This window comes from Petaurus breviceps, unplaced genomic scaffold (genome assembly GCF_028583685.1).
Source record: "Petaurus breviceps papuanus isolate PSGF00001 unplaced genomic scaffold, PetGlider_PUasm1.0 90740, whole genome shotgun sequence".
Lineage (NCBI taxonomy): Eukaryota > Metazoa > Chordata > Mammalia > Diprotodontia > Petauridae > Petaurus > Petaurus breviceps.
Window position 1 is genome coordinate 10,130,661 of NW_027187330.1, and position 24,115 is coordinate 10,154,775.

At 39.1% G+C, this 24,115-nt stretch overlaps 1 protein-coding gene across 1 annotated transcript; it reads left to right on the plus strand.

Moving 5' to 3' along the window:
* Window positions 1–768: 768 nt before the first annotated feature.
* LRIT2 (leucine rich repeat, Ig-like and transmembrane domains 2) lies at window positions 769–6,402 on the plus strand. The gene is made up of 4 exons (XM_069067083.1): window positions 769–878; window positions 1,923–2,707; window positions 5,267–5,854; window positions 6,398–6,402. Exons 1-4 carry the CDS (start codon window positions 769–771, stop codon window positions 6,400–6,402), a joined length of 1,488 nt encoding a protein of 495 aa, XP_068923184.1.
* Window positions 6,403–24,115: the final 17,713 nt, after the last annotated feature.

Here is a 24,115-nt window from a genome sequence, read left to right on the forward strand (position 1 = left end):
ATGATGACATAGTTTATGATGTAGTGACTGGTTGGATATAGGGTTTAAAGAGAATAGAGTCAGAGATGGCTCTGATGTTTCAAATCTGCTTGATTGGCACAGCAGTAGTACCCACAACAGAAAAGGAGAGTTTGGAGGAGGGCCATGGGTTTAGGAGGGAAGAGGATGAGTCAAGTTTTTGGCATATTGAGTGGGAGGTGCTGATGGTATATGTATTCAGGTTGAGATGTATAGCAGATAGCTGGAGATGAAGGATTGGAGTTTGCGGGATATATTTAGACTGGACATATGGAATTAAAAAATCAGCATAGAGGTGATCACTTAACTCATGGGAGCATATGAGACCAGCAAGTGTAGCCAGAGGAAAAAAAGTGTTGGAGGAGATTTCCATGTTTGGGAGGGATGGGAATTGATGATGAACTGATGGATACCGAGAAGGAGCAGCCAGATAGGCGGTATCTAATTACCCAGAGAAAGCAGCGTCATGGAAGCAAACAGATCAATTATGTCCAAAGCCAAAGGAAAATCAGGTAAAATGAAAGCAAAAAAGAGAACATTTCTAATTTGAAAATTAAAAAAAGTTATGTTAAAGTCTTCTCTGGGCTAGTGATCTAGGGTTTCTTCTTGGGACCTAACATCTCTGTAAGAAGTATTTATGTGTCACTCTGACATCCACATCACAGAGGATTACTATTAATAGGATTTTCTACTTAGAAGCTAGGAGCATGTCTCATCCCAGACCTATAGAGTGTCTTCTTACAGAGGAATATGGGCCCAGTTTGTCACTTTTTCCTTTTAGTCTTGGTTTTTCTGGAGGCAAACCCAGCTTACCCTGAATGCAACCCAGAATGTCTATGCTCAGATGACAGCTTTGGCAGGTATGGAAATGTTGGCAGGGTCCCCAAGAGATCCTAGAAGATTGATTTATTTTGGGAATTTTGTTGTATGGAAGTTTGGGGGCATTTTAAAAGAGAAATATAATATCTTATGGACATTGATTTCAGTTAATGTTATAAATGTCTTCTTTTTGAATTATGTGATTTTACCCAAATAGAATTAACATTGACTGGAGTTTTTGCAGGAAATATAACATTCTTCTTCAATGTATTCATTTTTTTACCTATAAATATTCTAATAGTTGTTGGGGGATTGTGAGGAGATTTCGGGCAAGGAGGTACTGAGAAGGAACTTTAGAGCTCAAAGGATTATGAATCAGACAGTTTATTACTCACAGGCATGGAAATGTTTGTGGTTTCCTCGCCCTTCAGTCCCATAGGCACATATCAGTGGCTGAGGCATATAATGGGTTATGTATCACAATTGAGATCCCAGATCTTTTCGTTTTCTGCCCTTCTATCTGATTTTTATTACTGGGCAGTTCAACAGGGCTGAGTGGAAGGGGTACTTTAGGAGCAGTCAATCAGTGGATGATCTGGACTTTTCCCTTCCCCAAATTAACTGGAAGGACATTGTAATTAGTAACAATTGCTAACTTTACATACCTGAATTAGATATAGTTTGCTAAGCTGTAATATAATTCACTATATTAGATATAATAATATATAATTAGATATAGTTCGCTAACCTTGTAATACTAACTCGAAACATAGTGAATAAGTCAGTTGTTGGGTACAAGGGGACTTCTTGGTATATAGGTGGGTCAGTCAAACATAGTGTTCTGTTAGCTAAGGCCCAGTAATTGGCCAGTTGTCACAGGGAGCAAGGGGATATAAATGCAGAGTGCTGGATTAGAGTTTTAACCATGGCTCTGGTACCTATTAATAATGTGGCTTCCTATAAATTACTGTCTGACCTCAGTTTCCTCATCTGTAAAATGAGAGAGATTTGGATTAGATACTCTCTAGTGTTAATTTCAGGTGGGAATTCTATGTCAGTTTAAAGACTTGCTTATTTTTCTGCAGGTCTCTGTTGTGCATGGATACTTCTTTGAGAAAGATCCTGGGAAACATCCCCAAAGATATCAAGAAGCTTAGAATAGAAAACTCCTCTCACCTAACTGAACTGCCTCATGGGTCCTTTTCCAACAACAGTGCCTTGGAATTCCTTTGGCTCAACTTTAATAATATCACAGTGATTCACCCAGGAGCCCTGGAGCATCTGAGAGACTTGAAAGAACTGAGACTTCAGGGGAACAGGTTGTATACAGTACCATGGACAGCGTTCCAAGCAACTCCACTTCTAAACATCCTTGATCTCAAACACAACAGGCTTGATGTTCTACCCAAGCAAGCACTTCAGTATTTGATTAACCTTACCTACTTAGATTTGTCCTTTAATGAACTTATGGTGGTGTCTGAGGATGTCTTCATCCAGTGGCCCATGTACCAGAAAAGCCAGCAACTCACTAGTAGGGCCGAAGGCATTTCCAATGTGGTGCTGGCTTTGCACAATAATCCATGGATGTGTGACTGCCAATTAAAGGGGCTTGTCCAGTTTTTCAAATTCATCAGACCCCCTGTCATATTAGTGAACTCCTACCTAATGTGCTGGGGCCCTCTGTCAAAGGCTGGGCAATTTTTCTATGAAGTAGAGCTCAATAGCTGCATGAAGCCAAAGACTTCAACCCCTAATACTAACATTACTGTCCAAGTGGGGCTAAACATCACTCTAAGCTGCCTGGCACAGGCCAGCCCCTTACCAAACATTGTGTGGACTTATCCACTGAAGAAGTTGAGGGAATTTGATGGTAAGCTATGGTACTCCTTAATTCTTTTTCTCAGGGGTAAGGGAAGGCTTCGCCTAACTCTATCAATGTTTAGAGTAATAACAACTGTGATTACTGCCTGATGGACAAGATAGTTAGTGCTTAGGCTCAAATTTAGGTGCAGAAAATGATTATTTAAGATATTTACAGTTATGGAATGGAGAAAAGTTTATTAAAGATAGTGTCAACCAGAAGTCTCATTAGCAGTGAGTACTTTTCACTGTGGAGTTGGAGCAGGCAGTCTTCTGAGTTATAAAAGTTATAAAGTAAAGGATAGTTAAGGTAATGACACAACTTATTCCTTCTTCTGTGACTAGTTACCACAGACTGGAAGAATATAGTTGATCCTGTAATGCTGGCCTTGTAAAATGAACACTATTAGTTTCCTTCTATTGCAAATTGAAAACCTCCTTCCCTAGCTTTGTTCAGGGCATCTGCAGGAAAGTAACTCAGGCTAAGTGTTATATGACTTTCCACCTTTGGTGGAAGAGCCAGGAAATGGGGAATCTGATTCTTGAGAAGCAAAAACTAAAGCAGAAGAGCAAAACATAAAGGCTGCATGTGGTACATAGTTGGCTGGTTCTTGTTCTTGAAGAAGATCAAAATGACGTCATTATGTTAGAGTCAAGTTACAATGTGTCTGACTATGACTGATCAGACCAATATGAGCTCAGAATGTTCTACCCCAAGTAGGGAACAAATAGCCAATGTGAACATTTGGGATGGATTCTCTAAATTTGTGCATCTCATGTTTCTTTTGAGCTATTTCAATTCTGCTTTGCTCATAGAGTACAGTGCCTTCTTTGATGCAGATATACCATGTTGGGCAGCCCTTTGCCAGTGTCTCCCATGTCATACAGTCAACTCCAAAGTACTGCCTCTTGTATCATATTTGGAACTGATATATAAATGTGCCTTTTCCTTACCTTTCTACTTTTTTCCCCCTTTTCCTCCTTGTCCTTCTCCTCTTTCATTCTTTTCCTATTTCCTTCCTCCTTGTCCCTCATTTCTTCTCATATAATGTTTTCAGAGTTTCAGAATATGTTTCATTGTCATTGATGCTATTGAATGGATGTACAAAAATATCTATTAGGGCATATATATGTAAATATATGATATATACCCATGTATGTATATATACATATAAACACACATAAGATTAATTCTATATACCATATGCATATCAAGTCACAGACAGAAAACAGCAGATTTCATGTAGAGCCAGAGCTATTTCCTATCTTCATGGGCTCCTGTCCAGAGTATTTTGGTCTCTGTTGTTGATTTGACAGATTTGTGCAACTGATTTTTCATACCTATATATTCAATAGATCCAGAAACAGTATATTCTTAGCCTGTTGCTGTATGGCACCCAGAACATCTGAGTGAAATCTGCAAAATTCAGCCAGTCCTCCATGTTTGGGTTTACATAATGTTGTTGGGTTTACATAATGCCAGATATCTAGATGGTTGGAAATATATTGACACTTGATCTTTCTTGCTTTATATTCTCATGTTAGCATGTAGAACCTTATCTCAGGATCATGTGTAAGTTAATAAACTAACAAGCATGTATTCATTGTCTATAGAAAAAAAATGAGTCCTTAACAGACATTTTGAGGCTCCAGTGACATAATGGATGTGAAGCACTTTGCAAACCTTAAATACAAAATAAATATTAGTCATTGTTGTTATTATTAGCCTACATTCATCAGGCCTTCTATCTGGTGATGACTTCATTCTCTGATCCTTATATTATACTCCTGCTGAGCTCAAATAATATTGATAGAGCAGTATAGGGTGTGCTCGTAAATGTTTAATAGCTGCAGCTCTCTGGGGAAAAAATGTATGCACACATTTTAAGAAAAACTTAATCTGTGTTATTAACATTTTATAAAGTCTAGACAATTAAAAAACAATTTCTGAAGCCTCGATTTGTGTATGATTTTGAAGCTGTAAATGCTCACACTGAAAATTTAACAAAGAATTCTGGAAAAGCTGGTTAGAGTTGGTCCCAGCACACTCCTATAGCTCCTGCCCTCAAGAAGTTACATTTTATAGGGGGAGACAACGTGTATTCATGTAAGTATTGATAAAATATATACAACATGAATAAAAGGTAAGTTTGAGGTGGGGAAGGAGCTGGTAGCCAGTGGGTGGACCGGAAAGGCTTTGTGGAGTAGAAGGTGGCATCTGAGCCAAACTTAGAAGGAACCTAAGTATTTTAAGAATTCTGATAAGGAACGAGGAAGTTGAAATATCTACAATATAGGAATTCTTCAGACTTTTGAAATATTTGTAGGAATCAGGCCTAGTTCTTTAGTTAGTACAGGTAGTACCTATGCTTTTCCTAACCTCCAGAAAAGTGACATCCAACTGGGGCAGATGGCATTTAAAGAAATAGCACCGTATATCATAACCCAGTGCAATTACCTATAATCATTGGGATGAGTTGAGTTTAAGGCTATATCAGCATCATTGCACCCCAGCAATGAAGTTTGTGTTCAAAATTTTGACCTAAATATTCATCATTTTAACCCACAGTGTTTACCTCTCCTACTGGGGAAGACTCTATTCAGTCTGAGTTGGTGATACCTTCAGCCCATCTTACAGACAGTGGCAACTACACTTGTGTGGCCACAAACTCCATGGGCAGCAGCTCTATCCACATCTCCCTTCGTGTTCAGCTTCCTCAGGCTGTGCCCTCTTCCTCTTTGGCTTCCTTGGAGGAGCATTCCTATATTTACATGAGAATTACCAAGCAAACTGTTTATGGGATTGTGCTAGAATGGTATGCAGTAACAGATAACCCTTCAGAGACCTGGTTCACACTCTACTTCGGGATATATGAAGCTGTCAAGAAAGAAATCATCTCTATTGGTCCTGGGATTAATACCTACTGGGTGAATGACCTGCTTCCAGCTACAAAATATGAGGCATGCATCAGCTTACAGAGCCAGCCACCCCGCAAAGATCAGTGCATTGTCTTTGTAACGGGAAATGACATCAGTGAGCTAGAGAAGAGGGAGAAGATCATTCACATCATTGTTGTTGTATGTGCTATGCTCCTGGCAGTACCTGTAGGCATGTATGTCTGTGCCTCGGAGGCCCATCTTGGTTGCCTGAGCCACTGTTTGGGTCACTGTCCTCAGAAAAAGAATGGATCAAAATGCCCCAGCACTGTTATTGAGAGCAGGGATATCATGTTCAGCAACCTGACAACTGGCATGGAAGAAAGCCTTTGTCTTGGAGAGATCAGGGAGGATCAAAGGTGGAAAAATGGGAAGGAGAGAGCATCCAATAAATCCCAAACAGAGAGTCAAAAAAGTGTTCATTTTTTATAGTTAGACTAATTCCAAGGAAGGTTGACTTGGATCCTGTCATTCAAACTACCAGAATTGGGGAAATGAAAGTCATATTTCTGTCAACTTTATGGTCCCCCTTTGGCCTGGGGATGTGCTGAACCACCAGAAGGTGAGCATGGTTCATCTTCTAACTGCAAGCTCAGTATTCTCAGGAATATTGTTGATATAACAGTGACTCTGAAATCTCATTGATGGGAGTACTCCCATCACCACAAACTATAACCCATCTATGCCTTTTCATCCTAAGTGACTCTTGTCTATTTTTCCTCTGAAATTTTCCCTTGGGGCCCACTCATTATATGTCTTTTAGTATAAAGCAGGTAACAGTATCCTCTTTATTAGTCTAGCAGGAGGCAGACCTGTCTATGATACAAGCTACTTGAGTGCCATCCCCTAATGAGTGACAATATCTCTCAGAGAAATATCTAACTGCCCTCAAGGCATAGCCTATTTACAAGTCTTTGTGGACACCTGTAGTCTTCACACCAGCTCATCCTTTGTAGTGTGTCTATTAGGAAGAAAATTTCTCAAAGTATGTTATAGAAACCAACTACTATTAGTTTTACTAATGGGTTGTGTGTTGGGATGGGGGAGAGGAAGATTGGTTCTTCTTTGTAGTGCTTTTGTGAAATGCAATCATTCATTAATGCCATCCTGTAAATAATCTTGTAAGTAATGCCATTCTGTGTACATATAGGACCATTTTGTAAGCATAATGACTCCCTCACTGCTTAGGGAGTTGTGAATGCTTACAATTCTTTGGGAAGGCAATGTTGTGATGTAAAAGCTACAAAACTCTTTATGCCTATGACCTCTTACTAGGACTATGTCCTAAGAATGCCACTGAAAGGAAAAAAAACAAGATTTATTTGTAACAAAATATTAATAATAGCTTTATTTAAGCTAGATGTTTAAAAAAAGAAAAATAGCCATAGGCATAATGGTTAGCAAATTGCTGGACAAATTGTGGTAAATGAGCATGATGGAATTTTGTTATACCGTATTTATTGACTGACCATTATAAGTGACAGCGTGAAGAGTGAGAAATATGAAGACACCCATATTAAGTGATATAGAATGAAGATAGCACAATCGAAACAGTCACATACACACTGCAACTATGCAAAAACCATCATAGAAAGAGTACCAAAAACCCAAGAAAAAGACACAAAATGAAGGAAAGATACAAGTAAACAAGATTTTATTATTTTATTAAAGCAAATGTATGCATGTTAGGGTTGTAAATATTTTGGAACTTGCAGGTTTCTTTTACAAGATCACTTTTTATCTTGTTAATCTGAATGTTTTTGTTGATGCTGACCAATTTTAATATTAAAAATAAAAATGTTGACTGAAGGAAATAGAAGGTGGTGGTGATAATTATGGAATTTAGGCACACCTGTCTTTGACAGGCAATGATGACTATCGTAAGATAAAGAAATCTTATATTTGCCATGTACGGTGGTATATGGCTATAATCCCTGCCACCAGGAAGACAGATTGCTGGGATTGTTAAGCTCATAGACAGTTGAGTTGACTGGATATGCACAAGTTTAATATTGATATGATGAGCACCTGAGAGTGGGAGATCAATACGCATTGGCTAAGGCGGTACAAAGTAGCCCAGGTTGGAAATGGAACAGATCAAAGCTCTGGTGATGGATCAGGCCAAGTGATAGCCTCTGCACTTCCGGTCTTGGTGAGAAAGAGACACACTCTTTAAAAAAATAAAGGAATCTTAATTTTAAAACATCTGTAGATATTTCTATTTGGTGATAATATTATAAGCATAACAAGATCAGTCAGAGTCAGCAGTGTCACACGGCAACCCCCAAAACCAGTGCAATCTTAGCTTGAATCAAGAATAGAATAATAGGGTGATTACTTTGCTGTACCCTCACCAGATCACGTCTGGACTATTATATTCAGTCCTAAGAGCCATGTTTAAGAAAGGATATTGATAAACTGGAGAACATTAAAAAATGACAACCAGGATGACAAAAGGCTTTGAGATCATGCTAAGAATTCTTTCAGTCATGCTAAGAATTCTTTGAGTCATGCTAAGAATATTGTGTGAAAGAAATGAGGAGGCTTAGCTTGTGAAAGAGAAGCCTTAGTGACACATTGGCTTTCTTCAAGTGTTTCAAGGGCTGTCATGCAGAAGAAAGATAGATTTGTTCTGTTTGATCACAGAGGGCAGAAGTAGGAGCAAGGCTGGGAATTGCTGAGAGGCAGGTTTTGGCTTTGATGTAAGGAGAAACTTTCTTCCAACCAGAGCCATCTCATAGAGGGTAGGCTGTCTTGGGATGCAGGGAGTTCCCCCTTCCATGGAAATTTTTGAGCAAAGGCTGGATGCCTGTTTATTGGGATGCTGTGGAAAGGATTTTTTTTCAGATATGGTGGGGGGGAGATCATGTGGTCTCTGAGGACCTTTGCAAGTCTGAACATTCTACGTTTCTATTCAGTTTGTCAATTCTTGTTCACTTATGAAATTGGTCTGAAGTTAGTCTTAAAAGTTAAACTCAAAAGTCTTAAAGTTAATCTATATTTATGTGAATATGAATATATACATTTCTGTATACATATACAGAATAAATATGCATATACACATCAAATACCATTTTCTTACAGAATGTATACATAAAGATATAGTCATGTACAATCCACATGTGAATTAGTGAGTTGAACATATTCACATATATGACACCCATTGATGATGTTCATGTAAATGTATATTCACCTAGACTTAGAGACTTGCATATCTACACTTGTGCTTACTTTTTCAAGAATACATTTCCTTATTAAGGATTCAATAAAGACTATACAATCAACGATTTGCATTTGTATATTTATTGGAGTTTTGCCTTTTAAGGAGAAAATGTGACAGTGAAAAATGTCCTCATTATTCATGGATGCTCAAACGTTGATTTTTATATATGTAGCATTTACAGCTGAAAGGTGTTGTGGAGATCATATGGTCTAACTGCCTCATCACTTGTGGAAATTTGGGCCCAAAGAGATAAAGGAGCTTGCCTGTGGTTACAGTGTAGTAAATGATAGAGTATTTAAATTCAGAACTTTTGACTCCAAGTACCTTGCTTTCTCTGCTATACCAAACTGCTCTACAATGCACATAATCACATGTGTACACACTCAGTCACATGTATCTACACACATATTTACATGTATATACCCCTCTCTCTTCTTCTTCTTCTTCTTCTTCTTCTTCTTCTTCCTCTCCCCCTCCCTCCCCCCCACCTTCCCTCCATCCTTACTTCCCTCCCAATACTATTGTTTTTAGCTATCATAGCTATTGAGCAGTTTTCATGCTGCCTCTCCTTTCTTCACAAAGAGATGGGAAGGATGGCTGCAACCTGGAGAAGGTCCATGTCTTCATTCCTCTCCAGGCCACACTGCTGACTCATCTCCACAGGACTTTCTCTACCATGCTTCCTTGCTGGGAAACTTTCAGTTCACCCCCCTTTTTGTTTTTTCTCATTGGAATGTAAGCTTCTGGAGGGCAAGGACTGTCTTTCTTTCTGCTTTCATTTGTATTCCTAGGATCTAGTAGTGTGCTTGACACATAGTTTAACCCTTAATAAATGCTTGTTGACTGATTGTTGACTGGCAGGGAGGGGGTGGGTCGGGCATTTCTGGTCAGACTTCAGGGTCCTGGTGGTCAGTGTTTGGGGGATCCAGCAGTACTTTATAAGAGAGCCTTTGGAGGGAAATATATCTATATATCTACATGCATATATGTGCATCTTTATTTACATGCACACATATGCAATAAGTAAGCATATATGTATGTATGTATCTGTTTATATATGTGTCTATGTGCATACAAACACACACAAATAGGAAGTACCACAGACCTGGTCCCTACTTTGAAATAAGACATTTTCACAAATATAAATTCTGTTGGCCAGTCAATCATTCAGTGAACATTTGTTAAGCACCTGTTATGTGCCAGGCACTGTATGCTAAGCTCTGGGGATAAAAATACAAATAAGCTTCTGCCATCAAGGAGCTCACAATATAATAGGAGAAGATGGTAGAGGGTCCCAAAGTCCAAAAGCAGGGTAGTTGGTGAGAAATGGTGGGGGGGGGGGACTGTGCTGAACTCTATCTTTAAATATAGGCCCTGGCCTCCAGTTGGAGAGTCTAATCAGAGGGGCAGAAGGGACTGAGGAGATGTGTGTGGTGGATCTATGCTTACCATGTGACCAATTCAAATATAGAACTTGTGTGCATAAAAATAGCTGAAATTGTTATCACTATTAAGCTATATAAGTTATATGTTTAAGGCTTTTAAAGCATTTTTCATGCTTTATCTCATTTGAGCATGATACACAGAGGCAAAGGATCTGAATTTAAATCCAGACTCTCCTGGCTACCTATGTGTCCTTGGGCAGTACATCTAACCTTTATCTCAGTTTCTCACTGATAAAATGAGGGGCCTAGAATAGATAACCTAAAGTTCCTTCCAGTTTTCAATCTATACTTCCATGACATCTTTTAAGGTAAGTCCCTGCCACAAGTCTCTCCCTCTCTTTTCTATTACATTCCCATGCACTTGCCAAAGTGCTATTTCTAAAGCACAGGTCTGACCATGCCATTTTCCTGTTCAATAAATTCTAGTAGTTCTCTATTTCCTCTGGCTATTTAATGCCCTTCACAACCTGGGTCCAACCTACCTTTCCATAGAACAAGATGTTCCTCCCAGGATATTCTGATCATTTCAAATCTTCTCACTATGATGATAACCCAGTTGTGGCTACTCAGTACCTTCTCACCACCCTCAGCCTCTTCTCCCCTCTGATTAGAGGGCTGGAGGGTAGAGCATCAAACCCCTCCATGACTTTCCTTTGGAGAAGCCAGGATTGGGATTCTCAGCTTACTCTGCTTTCCATCTGTAGTTCTGCTTGGTTTCAACTCCATGGAACAAGTGCCCCAGATAAGGTACCCACTTTCCAGTTTCTTTTTGTGTGTTTTCTTCTTCCATTAATTATAAGCTCCTTGAGGGCAGGGTCTGTCTTTCTCTTGCTTACTTGTATCCCAAGCATTTAGCACAGTGCTTGGTACATGGAAAGTGCTTAACAACTGTTTATTGAATTGAAATGAATTACTCCCCTTAACACATGGTATGGTTCAGAGAAACTGGCCTTCTTGTTCCTTCCATAGAGAAGTCCATCTGTGGCCAAAGCTCTTCTCAAATAATACCTTCTCTATGAGACCTTTCTTATACCCACAGTGGTGAATTTGTAATAGGAAGTGATGATGGGAAGTGACAATCCTACCACATACCAGGAGTTACAGAGAATGGTAAACAGAGAAAGCCTCAGTAGGAGACATTTTCCAGGGATCCACACTAAAGGCAATACTTGTTTCAGAGTCTGCCAAGTCAGAACTGTCATTGCCTAAGGCTATACAGACCTTGGGGAAGGATTGTTCACAGGCAGTTATCCTTATTTTTGTAAATTTTAACTTCAGTTGACAAGTTTAAAAAGTCTCAAAGAGAGAAACGAGCAGTTGAAAAAAAGGAAGGAAAACAAACAAGACAAAGAAAAAAAGATTGTAAATGGTTTTGTGTGTGCTTACAAACTATTGTTATGTAAAGATTTATGGTTAGGATGAATGGCATCACAGGGTGATGTCTTGATTTGTGCAGGACTTGAATTTAAGTGAGGCAGAGTTGTACAAAGACATGGAAGTCCAGGGGCATGACAAAAGTCAAGATGACTGGTGGTGGCCCAGGATGCAGTAGATGACTGATGACAATTTTGATACAAATTAATCAGTATTTATTCAGTTTATTGTGATTTGATGAGCATCATGGATTGTATTAGTGAATTAAGCAGAATAGGATAAAGTTTAAATTAGTTATATATGTTAATGCAGTTAGAATAAGAGTTACGAATGATTACCATGTATTAATGATTATATTACTTGTATTTATCAACTAGTTTCATCTTGTTATTTAGAAATGTAATAAGAATGTAATTGCTGCATTACCCCTTCCCCCCAGTCCATAACATGCTGTAATAAGGTTCATTTGCTTATATAATGCCCCCTCACCCCTTTGAATCACTACTGTCCACTGCCTTGTGACATTTGCTTCAAAACCACAACTTCCTTAGACCCTAGGATACTGTTGGTCAAACACTAGAGTCTTATGACTTGTGGAAGGCCCTGAGATGTTGTTGAAAGGGTTTTATGAGCTTGGAAAACCCCTGCTGAGATGATCTGGAGTCGATGATTCGTGGAAGGTCTCATGACCCATGGAAGGTCTGTTGACCAAGTGGTTATGATTGATGGACATTTCTATTAGCTAACCATAACACTTCCCCACTTCTGGAATTGACCAGTCAGTGAATTGTAATGCCTCCTTCTAGTTTTAGTGCTCTTCCCAGTGTATAAAAGCAGCTAGCACCCAAGGGGAGGAGCCCCTGATCATTAAGAAGTTATTGGACTCAATTAGGGGCCCTCAGACTCCCTAACAAATTTATTCATCATTCTTGGAAGTCTCAGTTACAGATTGGAATTTTCTGTCCCATATAGCCTTGGTGTCTTCAATGTCTGACCAAGCTCTAAGCACTTTTACATTGCCTGCTTCATTTGCCTTCATGGTCATTGGAATAGATTGTTCTTCTCTATCCATTCCAGAGGGGGGAAGGGGGAGTGAGTTTTCACATGCTCAGGGTAGACATTCCCCTACCTCACCAATGGGTTTGAGGCCAGTTAGTTAATCTCAACTTGGTTTAGCCTGTCTGCCAAGAGAGTTCACAGGGGTGTGGCCGCAGCTACAGCTTCTCACAGGTACAGGTAAAAGTTAGGTGAAGATGGACACTAACAATAGATAATAAGCCTCTCTTAAAAGGGCTTGGCAAGCCCTCACACTACAGGTGTTTGTCCTCCTGAACACCTCTTATACCCTTAAAAAAGACTGGTAAAACTGGAACAAAAGATCTGCAGGATATCTTTGACACAGGAGTGGCTAAATCTGCTGATTTCTATAACCCTTTTTGAACATCTTTCTATGTGATTAACATCGATTTGTCAATTTACTTAATTACATAGCTATATTTAAAACTATATGGTTGTTCTTTTGACTTGGCTTTCTTTACTCAGCATCACCAAATGTGTCTTCCCATATTTCTTTGAAATCCTTTGTATTTGTTACTTCTTATGGTACAACGATATTCCACAATAGTCAGAGACCATAATTTATTTAATCATTCTGGAGCCTTTAGCATTGTTATTTTCCATGACCCCCATGAGTCCTATTTGTTTTGATCTATAAACTAACATTCATTCTTAAACTTTATAAGCCAAGTGCTTGCAAGGAGTTGGTGATTATTTTCTAGCTGGTGCCAGGTAATGTAGTTTCTGAATTATCTGGGATCCAGCAATAAGCCAGAAAAGTGATAAATCCCTTAAAGTCTGCCTGGGCCTTTTGTGTCCTGTGAGAATCTTTGATGTAAGAATTACATAGTGAAGATAATACTGGATAGAGAGTTGGAGGACCTGGGTTTAAATCACACTCCATATTAGCTTCTGCAGTCTTAGGTAATTCATTTCTACTCTCTGGTCTTTTGTATCCTTATTTGTAAAATGCTGAATGAGGAACTGGGGTGTGGGGGAAGAAGGGGAGTAAAAATTTTATATCTAAGGTTAACATTCTTGTTTTGTTCTATTTGGTTTTATTGTGTGTGTGTTTTTTGTGGTAGCAATGACAAGTCTAGGAGCATATGTTCTAGTTATAAACATAGACACAGGCTCTGCTCCCTTGCTAAAAACATGTACAGAGGCTCTGGTTGATCACTTGGCTACCATCACAGGGTGCTATTGTCAAAGATGATTGGCAGCCAAGTCAGGATACCTTACCTCTTCAGTGGGCTAGATAAGGGAGCAAAGAGAACAGTCCCTTTCTCTTTTTCAGAGACCTCTTTATGGGAACTCAACTAATGCGAGCTCTCCCTTGGACTTCCAGTGAGAAGAGGAGGGGATCTCTCTTCTCCCCATCTCTCTCCCCTTGTCCTTGGAAACCCTAGTCAATTCAGTTATCACTCATTTTTTTACATAGCATTGCCCTACCACAGGGACCAACTCTGACCTATCAACCATGAGTCACTGGACAGCACATGTCCTTTTTAGCAAGGGAGCAGAGGCTGTATCCATCCTCAGGGAGCCAGAGGATACATTCCATGGCCTTGCCCTGTTAACATATTTTTAATGTTTTACTGACGCTATTTTTAATATCTGTTACTTTCCAATGATGCTCCCTCCCTAACACAATCCTTCATTTTTAGTAGGTTTTTTAAGAATCACATTAGAAGCACATAAGATGTTTACAGGAGCAAATGAGAAATCTCAGGGCTGGCAGGACATTAGTGGTCAACTAGTTAACCCACACCTGAACCTGTTTTTTTAATTCAGTTAACCACAACTGTGGCAAATCTAGCTGTTTTTTCCACATGATCATATCCCACAGTAGCTTCCTGAATTGCAGGTAAAATCATCTAGAAAGTAAATAGCCACCAAAGATTAGCAACACAACCCCAAATCTATACATTATTTCCTATCAGAGTACAAGACTATGTGATTGTTCTTACTGTGCACTTTGAGCCACCTCACCTTCCTTGATTGTTGACTATTGTTATGTGGTGTTTGGCCCCTGGTAGACAGGGAGTCCTTTTTTGTTCACCTTCCTGGGCTAGGGTTAGATGTGATGCATTTAGGGTGAGAGAAATGAACTAATGTAGAATTTCCACTGTTATCTCCTGATTTCACCACAAGAGCCAGTCCCCAAGTATTATTATCTCTTTAAATTTTGGTTGTCGGAGACAGTATATGAGCCTCTGGGCTTAGCTCTCTCACAACTCGCTTGTTTTCCAATGTAAATCATATCATGGATATTTAAATATAAACGCTTAATTGGCTACTGTTTTCTTTCTCTCAGAATTTAAGGAGATTGTATTCCCAAGGACAGATCTGCAGAGTGGATTTGTCTGATTATGAAAGTCTATTGTTTTATTCTCTCTTGTCTCTGGCTGTGCTTGTTATCATTTTTGTAGTTGTATGTTTGCAGGGTTCAGTATGATAGCTATGGTTGGGTGTTGTGATAAGAAGGAATAACATCTGCATTCTTTTTGACTGAGATTTATTGAGGTCCCATAGGGCCCAGGCTTTGGATGATGACTCACCTAAAGAATTTTGATCTATGAGAGACTTGGCTGTGTTCCAGGAACAAGATGTTTACAGGAGCAGATGGATGAGGAATCTCAAATTGGCAAGACCATAGAGACCAACCAGTTTAACCCACACCTGAACATGATCTGCCCCCCCCCCCCCACCCCCGCTAATGCCTTTAACCAACCAAGAAATAGTTACTCAGCTTCTGTGTGATGGAGAACTCACTCCTTTATGAAGCAGCCATTCCACTTTTGGATAACTCAGATTGTTAAGCTTTTCTTTGCTTCAAATATAAACCTTCCTCTCTGAGGCCTTTACCCCATTTCTGCTAGTTCTGTTCTCTGGGGCCAAGCAGAACAAGTCTACATAAAAATACTTAAAACAAATGAAGACTACTTTCATGTCTTTTCTATGTCTTTCCTTCTCTAGGACAGTTATCCCTAATTCTTTCAACTTATTCTTGTATTGCATGTTCTCCAGTGGAAGCTAGACTTTGCATCTTTCCAAAAATATGTTGTCAACTAATGCATTATTGGTGCAGCTGTGAATTGGCCCAATTATTCTAGCAAGTAATCTGGAATTATCTGAAGAGAGTGATGAAAATACCCATACCCTTTCAACCCGGAAATTCTTCTGCTAAGCATAAGAAATATATTACAAAAGGAAGTAAATGACAAAAAGAAAGACCCCAAGGAAGTAAATAACAAAAAGAAATATTCTACCAATATAAAAAAGCTCATAACAGTACTTTTTGTAATAGCAAAGAGCTAGAAACAGAATCGATGCCCATTGAATAGAGACAGCTAAATAAACTTTGGTACATGACCATAATGGAACATTATTATGCTATAAGAAATGATGAATATGATGAATACAGAGAAACATAGGAAGATTTACATGAATTGATACAAAGTAAAGTAAGTAGATTCAGAAAACTTGTATGTAGTATAAATAGAAAAATAATAAAATAATCAAAACTGAATCCTGCAAAATTATAGTGACCAAGCTTGACACCAAAGAAGTAACACGAGAAGATCTCTCCTCCCACTTCTTTGAAGAGATGGGCAATATAGGTGTGAAACACTCTGTATATCATCAGACTTTTTTTTATATGTTGGTTAGTTCTGCTGAACTTCCCTTCCCTCCCCGTTTTTGTTCTTTATTATAGCTGGGAGTGGGGGGGGGATAGGGAAGGAGTGATACCTTAAGAAATCTAGGTATTATAAAAAACAAAATATATCAAAAATTACTTAGAAATATGATTCCCTGAACTGAATACTGTATTTTAGGAGTGGCCTGATCTGGGCAAAATATAGCAAAACTATCATTATGGGTACTATGCCTCTCTTAATGCAACCTAGGAAAGTACTAGCTTTTTTGGCTGCCTGTTGTTTAGTTGATTCATTGAGCTTGCAGTGGCTAAAACCCCCAGATCTTCATCACATGCCACACCCACCTGATATCTATGAAGTTGATTCTTGGAAATCAAGTGTTATAGGCATGAGTCAGAGGAATTTGCTATCTTAATATTTTAACGGTGTTTTCAAGGTGCCTGAATCTGTAAAGCAATGACGCAATGAGAAAAATTCCCAGGTCTAAAATCCCACATTGAAAAATGATGCTTAAAATAAGATATGATATTTCATCACAAGGAAAAGTCAGAAATTTCTGGCTAGCACTCAAAGCTGTGCCTCATTTTCTACTTACTCTGGAATTACCAGTGGATTCCTGGGTTCAATGAAGAGAGTAATTTGGTTGATTAGTGTACCTCAGTCTGCCCAAGCTTCTATCTCGATATTTGGCAGCCTCTAGGATCATCTAAATTCAATAATAACATGTTCCTAGGAGACTGGGACAAAGAACTCAAAAAATTGTTTAAATGAAATATTTAATCAGTATTAAAACAATTAGTAAAGAAGTAGTAAAATAATACGACAGACTTCTCTGGGGATCTTTCTCATCTCATTACAGTAATGTAATATTGATTAAAGTCACAGAGATTAGTGAGTAAAAGTTCTGGGATTCAAACTCACTGACAGAACATGTGATGGACCATGTCTTGCCAGAAGACATGAACACTGAAGGACTTGGTTCTGTTGATGATCATCTTCTTTGGGAAGGGTATAGTTACAGAAAACTTTTTGCTTCTAGTAAGTTCCTATTGAGTGACCCAGGACCTCCCAACCTCTTAAATTCACAATGTTGTCTCCAACAGTGGAAATACCCATTTTAGATCACTATTCAATCACTTGTGCTTAAGGGAAGAAATGCAAACCAGAAGAGACAGTCATAGACTCTAGGGAGAGTTTTAGGCTTATCTAGGCCAGCCATGTGATCTAGCTGTCATGTGTGAGTGGCAACCTTTACTGATGGGGGTGGGGGTAAGGAGGAATAATAAATCCCATCCCTTTCCCTCATAGGAAACTAAAAGGAGAGCTGTTAGAGTCTCAAGCCACACATACAGGAGAAGAGAGTGAGTATGGAAGTTGTCTCTTCTGTTAAAAATCTACTGAATGGGCAGCTCTTCATTGCTTAGTACCTTATCTTATTTTGACCTATCCTTTTCTCCTTGCTGCCATCAGGATAACAAATGAGTGAAGTATTATACCCAAGTGTCAAGTCCTTTAGCACTGAGCATATATGTCCCCAGATGTGGTCTGGGTGGGGGAAAGGGAGCAGGGATTTTCCCTGCAGATCCATCCCCATTCTTGTTCCATAGAGCAATCTAACCTCTGTTACACATTTACCTTTTAATTCACTTCAGCCCATTATTCTATATCCTTTTTGGATCTAAACTTTGTCATCCAACACAATAACTATTCCTCTAAGCTTTGTGTCATCTGCAAATTTTATAGTTTTACCACAGGTATGTGGGGCAACTTCATCTAAGTTTTCTGTAACAGTGTTGAGTTGTACAAAGTCAAGGACAATTGCTGGAGCACTCCACTGAAGCCCTCACTCCAAGTTTATGTTGCCCATGTGTGAATATTCTTTGTTCTTAATCATTCAATCAATTCCAAGTCCTCCTAACTGTGCTATCATTTAGGTTATTATCTTGCTACTTTGTCTAGAAATATAGCATGAGAGCATGAGTTGCTGTTCCAATCATGTCTGACTCTTTGTGACCCCATTTGGAGTTTTCTTGGCAAAGGTACTGGAATGGTTTGCCATTTCTTTCTCCAGCTAATTTTGCAGATGCAGAAACTGAAGCAAACAAAATTAAGTGATTTGCCCAGGATCACACAGCTAGTAAATGATTCGAACCCAGGAAAATGAATCTTCTAGCATCCAAGTCTGGCACTCTATTCACTGTGCCACCTAGTTGCCTTATGGCATGAAAGACATTGTCAAACATTTTGCTGATATCTAAGTAGAATAAGTTATTAAATATCCCTAATTTGTACAACTAATCCTTTAATCACAAGTCCTCTCACAATCCTGTTCCAATTTTAATATCTTTGGTAAAATGTGGTAGCCAGACCTAATAGAATAGGACCATTGGATCATAGATTTAGAGCTAGTAGGGACTTTAGAGGTCATTTGCTCCAGATGTGCAATGACCATCACTTCCGTTTTGGCACTATGCCTCTAATTTGAGCCTAAGTAGCTTTTTTGGAGGCCACATCACTCTGTTGACTCATACTGAGTCTGCTTTTCAGTAGAACTTGCAGATCTTTTTGAGATGAACTAACATCAGGTCACACCTATCATGTGTTGCCACATTGAATTAGATGTCCTATAGGCATCTCAGTCAATCAGTTAGTCAGTCAATAAACATTTGCTAAATAACCTACTATACGCCAAATGTTGTACTAAATACTAGGGATACAAAGAAAAGTGAAAGACGGTTTCTGCTCTTGGGGAGCTCATATTCTAATGGGGGAGAAAACATGCAAACAGCTATGTGCATGCGAGATATGTACAGGCTAAGTTGGAGATAATCAAGAGGGAAACACGAGAATTAAGGGAGTGTTTGACATATACAAAATAGAACTCCTCAATGTTTTCCCCAAGTCCTTTTGCACTTCCCGATGACTAATGCGGGCACCCCAGCTCAGTTTCCCAGGTACCCGGACTTGCAAGCTTGATGTCCTCCTTTCCTCCTCATTCTCACTCGCCCCACATATCCAATCCACTGTCAAATCTCTGCCTCTATGACATCTCTCATATATGTTCCCTTCTTTCTGCTCACACAGCCACCTTCCTGATTCAGGTTCTCATCACCTCTTGGCTGGGGTATTGTCATAGTCTTTTAATTGTTCTTCCTGCCTCAAGTCTTTTCCTACTAGAATTCCTGCCCCTCTCAGCTTAACAGCTGATTTTTTCTAAAGTGGAGGTCTGACCATGAAAATTCCAATAAATGCTAATGGCTTCCTGTTACCTCCAGGAGCAAATCAAAAGCTCCCTATTTGGCATTTAAAGCTCTTCAATCTCAACCCTTTCACTTTTCCATTCTTTTTTCACCTTACTCCCTTCTACATACTCTATAATGTAGTAGTAGTCCCCCTATGCCTGGAATGCTCCAAAAATTCCTCCTCATCTCTCCCTCCTACCTTTTTTGGTTTTCCCCAAGACTCAACTTATATCCCACCTTCTTGAGGCATTTCTCAGTCCTCCCCAACTGTTAGTGACTTCCCTTCAGAAATTCTCTCCTATTTCTTGTGTACGTGTGCCATACACACAATATGGATCTACTTATTTAAAGGTTGTTTCTGGGGTGAAGGGACTGTTTTTTACCTTTCTTTGTATGTATGCTGATCACTTAGTACTGTACCTGGCATGTAGTAAATGCTTAATGAATTTTTGTTGGCTGACTTCCCCCCCCCTCTCCCCCCTCTCTCCCTCTTTATTTTTTTGAAGACTGTAATTATTGTTATTAAGGCAATCTAAGAAAACATCAGCTGCTCTGCTGTTGTCAGAAAAAGAGGGTGTTGGCAGATGCTTGGACAGTTGAAGTCTCCCATCATTGCAATCTGTTTCCTGAACTCAAATTCTGAGTCCTTCTGTCTGTATGGTATGTGAAATTTTTGTCTTTGTGGATACACAAAGGTAGGGAGCAACCAACCACCACTAATAGACTCTTTTCCCCTCTGACCATTACTGGATAACCTCTTTTGTGATGTTACTTGTGGATCTATAGCATAATTACTTGGAACACAACAAATTGTTTCTTCAGAGAAAACAGATTGACTACCTCTCAAAAAAAAAAACCTCATACCTACAACACTGCTCCAGATGTTTGATGATCTTTCTTCCCTTCTTCTCTGCATCACCTATAATAGCACCTACCTCTTGAGGTTGTTGTGATGATAAAATATGATCTTTGTAAAGCACTTATCACAGTGCTTGCCATATAGTATGTGCTTAAAAATCCTTCCTTTGGCTTCTTTCCTTCCTTCCTTTGGTTTCCTTCCTTCCTTCCTTCCTTCCTTCCTTTCTTCCTTCATTTTCCTCCCTCCATCCTTTCCTTCCCTCCCTTCCTCTCTCTCTCCTTCCTTCCTTGATATTTTTCCTATTTTCCTCCTCCCCTGTCCCCCCACCTAGGAGTATTCCTTCCATTCCATGTCCCTTCAAGAAACATGATGTTTTCTAAGAACAAGGACCGTGTCAAAACATTCCTCTAGCTTTTTTACCTTCTCTTCCAGTGGGGCAGCCAGCATGTACTTTGTATAAATATAGCTGTTATTCAACACTTGCAGAAATGCAGCATAACCTGCTCTCTATTGATCACTTCACAATTCCCCTTTATTTCCACACTCATGAGAAGCAAGATCTTCAATTCTCAGTCATTTTTGTTCAAGGCGTTTGTGTGTAGCTCTCATAGCTGGCTACAAATTGGGGAGTCACTGAGACTCAGGAGTGAGGCTGGGCTTGGGTTTCCTCCCCCTTTTGGCCACTAGGTGGAGTCTTGAAGACAGGAGTTCAAATATGAACTCAGATACTAGCTTTTTGACCATGGGTAATTCATTTAACATCAGTTTCTTTAACTCTAAAATGGGGATGATTACAGCACCTAGGGTTGTTGTGAGAATCTAGTACATAGTAGGTGCCAAATAAATGCATATTCTCTTCCTGCTTCCTTTTAGAGATGGTGCAGTGGATAGAGCACTATGCCTGGCATCAGGAAGACCTGAGTTAAAATCCAGCCTTAGAGGCTTAATAACTGTGTGACCCTAGGCAAATCACTTTATCTCTGCCTCAGTTTTTTCAACTGTAAAATGAGAACAATAGCATCTGCCTCCCAGGGCTGTTGTGAGGATTAAAGAGAGAATATTTGTAAAATACTTAGGACAGTACCTGGCACATAGTAAGCACCACAGAAATGTTTCCTTTCTTCTTTTAAGCTTGCTTAGTTTCTTTAATTCATAAGAATGAGTCGGGTGTGGGTGGGGAAAGCACCAATACAAACAGAAGCTATTCTCAGATGTTATCTGTGACAAGTTAATAAATCATCATAATGATACATTGAACTTCTATAGAGCTGGAAGGCTTACAAAGCACTTTAAATATATGTATATTTTTTCATTTCGTCCTCATAACAACCTTGTAGAGTAGGCTCCATTATTATCCCATAAAGATGAAGAAACTAGGGTTCAGAGATTTGCCCAGGGTCATAGAGCTAATAAATGTCAGAGGCAGGATTTGACCTTAGCTCTTTCTGACTCCAGGTCCAGTAGTCTAGCCACTATATTGCCAAGGTGCCTAGGAAGATACACAACTTGCAACAATTTTTCACCTCCTTCTTTCGTTTCTATTTGCTTATGAAACTTCAGGCATTTTCTTTTATTGCCTCACTGTTTCCAGAGACAGAGAGGATGAGTGAAAGAATGATGATAGAGATCAGATGCTACATATGGTAAAAACATGGCTTCAATTTAAAGGGTTTTATTCATAATTACAAAAAATGAAATACATTTACAACTGGTAGGAATGATAATGTTCAATGAAAAAAGTCCCCAAACTTCCATGGTATAGAACAAAACTACCCCACCCTAGTGTTTGTTGGACTTTCACCCTATCCTGGTTAGTTTCACTTAATCTGCTAGTTTTTCCTCAGTTTCCAAATTGTTAGCTGTAGTTCTTGATCTTAAATAATGGCAGTGGGGGTGGCTAGGTGGCACAGTGAATAGAGCACCGGCCCCGGAGTCAGGAGGACCTGAGTTAAAATCTGGCCTCAGACACTTGACACAATTACTAGCCATGTGACTTTGGGCAAGTCACTTAACCCCAATTGCCCTCCAAAAAGCAAATAATAATAATAATGGCAGTGCCATGCATTTGAAGAAAAACCCAATATGGTACCTAGGGATCACATGGTATATCTGTGCTTCAGGTTGTTAATGGAACACATTGTATAACACATTTGCCCAAAGAAAAGTTATATGTAAGTCAAATTTTAATAAATAAAATCATCTGAAATGGAGTAGGTGCTGATTACTCAAAGTTAGCAAGGAACTGTCCTCCATTTTTCTTTTTATGTATTCCTGGTTTTCTTTAGAGTTGACTTGCTGAAAACAGATCCCAGCTACATAGGATATAGATACCCTCCTTCCCTTTCTCTTAGGGAAAGATTGTCAAAACCTTAAAATATATGCCCAAGCTGAGTTTTATATGTAGTATTGTCAAAAAAGTCAAGACTCAAGAGAAATGAATTCTTATGTTGGATCTGTCCTTAAATAATATTGTGTGACTCTGAATAGTTCTTTCATATCTCTAGGCCTCAATTTCCTCATAAATAGAGTGAAGCTATTGAACTAAATGATTTTTAAGGCCCAATCAGCTCGTAATATTCTTTGATTCTATGGGAAAAGTGTGTCTAATAGGACTATTCTGTTTCTTATTTCTAAAATTTCCATGGCTTTACTAGCTGTTCTCTTGTATAACACTGACATAAGTGACAGACTGAGCAGCAGTGTAAACAGTGTTGTGTAAGAAAGTGACCCTCCTGAGAAAAAAACAAACAACAACTTGACTTCACACAAACATTGTGACTGCAGCACTCATGAGAGGCAAGAGACACCCAATACTTTGCAGAACAACTCTTCCAATGAATGAGTCTTAATAATAATGATTGTTCTCATGATACTTTCAGGTGTACAAAGCATTTTCTTCACAATAACCCTGTGAAATAGGCAATGCATGGGGGCGGCTAGGTGGCGCAGTGAGTAGAGAACTGGCCCTGGAGTCAGGAGGACCTGAGTTCAAATCTGGCCTCAGACCTTAACACAAAAACTAGCTGTGTGACCTTGGGCAAGTCACTTAACCCCAATTACCCTCCAAAAAGCAAAAAAAAAAAAAAAGATGAAGAAATAGGCAATGCATGGTATATACCTAATTTACAGATGAGAAAATTGAGGTTCAGAGGATAACTACCTTGCTAAGGGTAACACAGCTAGTAACAGACCCAGGGTTCAAATATAGGTCTTTTAAATCCCAGACCATTATTTTTGTCACCTTATATTTGTAGAATACCTCGTAGCTTTCAAAGCATGCTTCCATTCATTAGTAACTCATTTGATCCTCACAATTCTATGAGTTAGGCTGGGCAGAAATTACTGACCTCTTTTACTAAGTTCATTGAAACACAGAGCAGTTAAGTGATTTGCCTGAGGTCACATGGCAGGATCAAGAACATTCACCAGAATATTAGCAGAGTCAGGACTAGAACCCAGGTCTCCTAAGGTGTAGTCCAATGTTGTTTCTACTATACCTTGTTGCCTCTTTAAAAACTACCACCACAGGACAGTTCCATGGAGAAAGGAAATGCTTAGAATACTTGTGGGTATGTATAGAGACGCAGTATGTGCAGATGTATATGGTTCAATCTGATGAA

Bases quoted from the DNA above. Each gene is read 5' to 3' on its own strand.
- LRIT2 (XM_069067083.1), top strand. From the start codon at position 769: ATGGGCCCAGTTTGTCACTTTTTCCTTTTAGTCTTGGTTTTTCTGGAG. The intron at 879-1,922 runs GTATGGAAATGT...ATTTTTCTGCAG, and splicing joins TCAGATGACAGCTTTGGCAG to GTCTCTGTTGTGCATGGATA. The intron at 2,708-5,266 runs GTAAGCTATGGT...TTTAACCCACAG, and splicing joins GAAGTTGAGGGAATTTGATG to TGTTTACCTCTCCTACTGGG.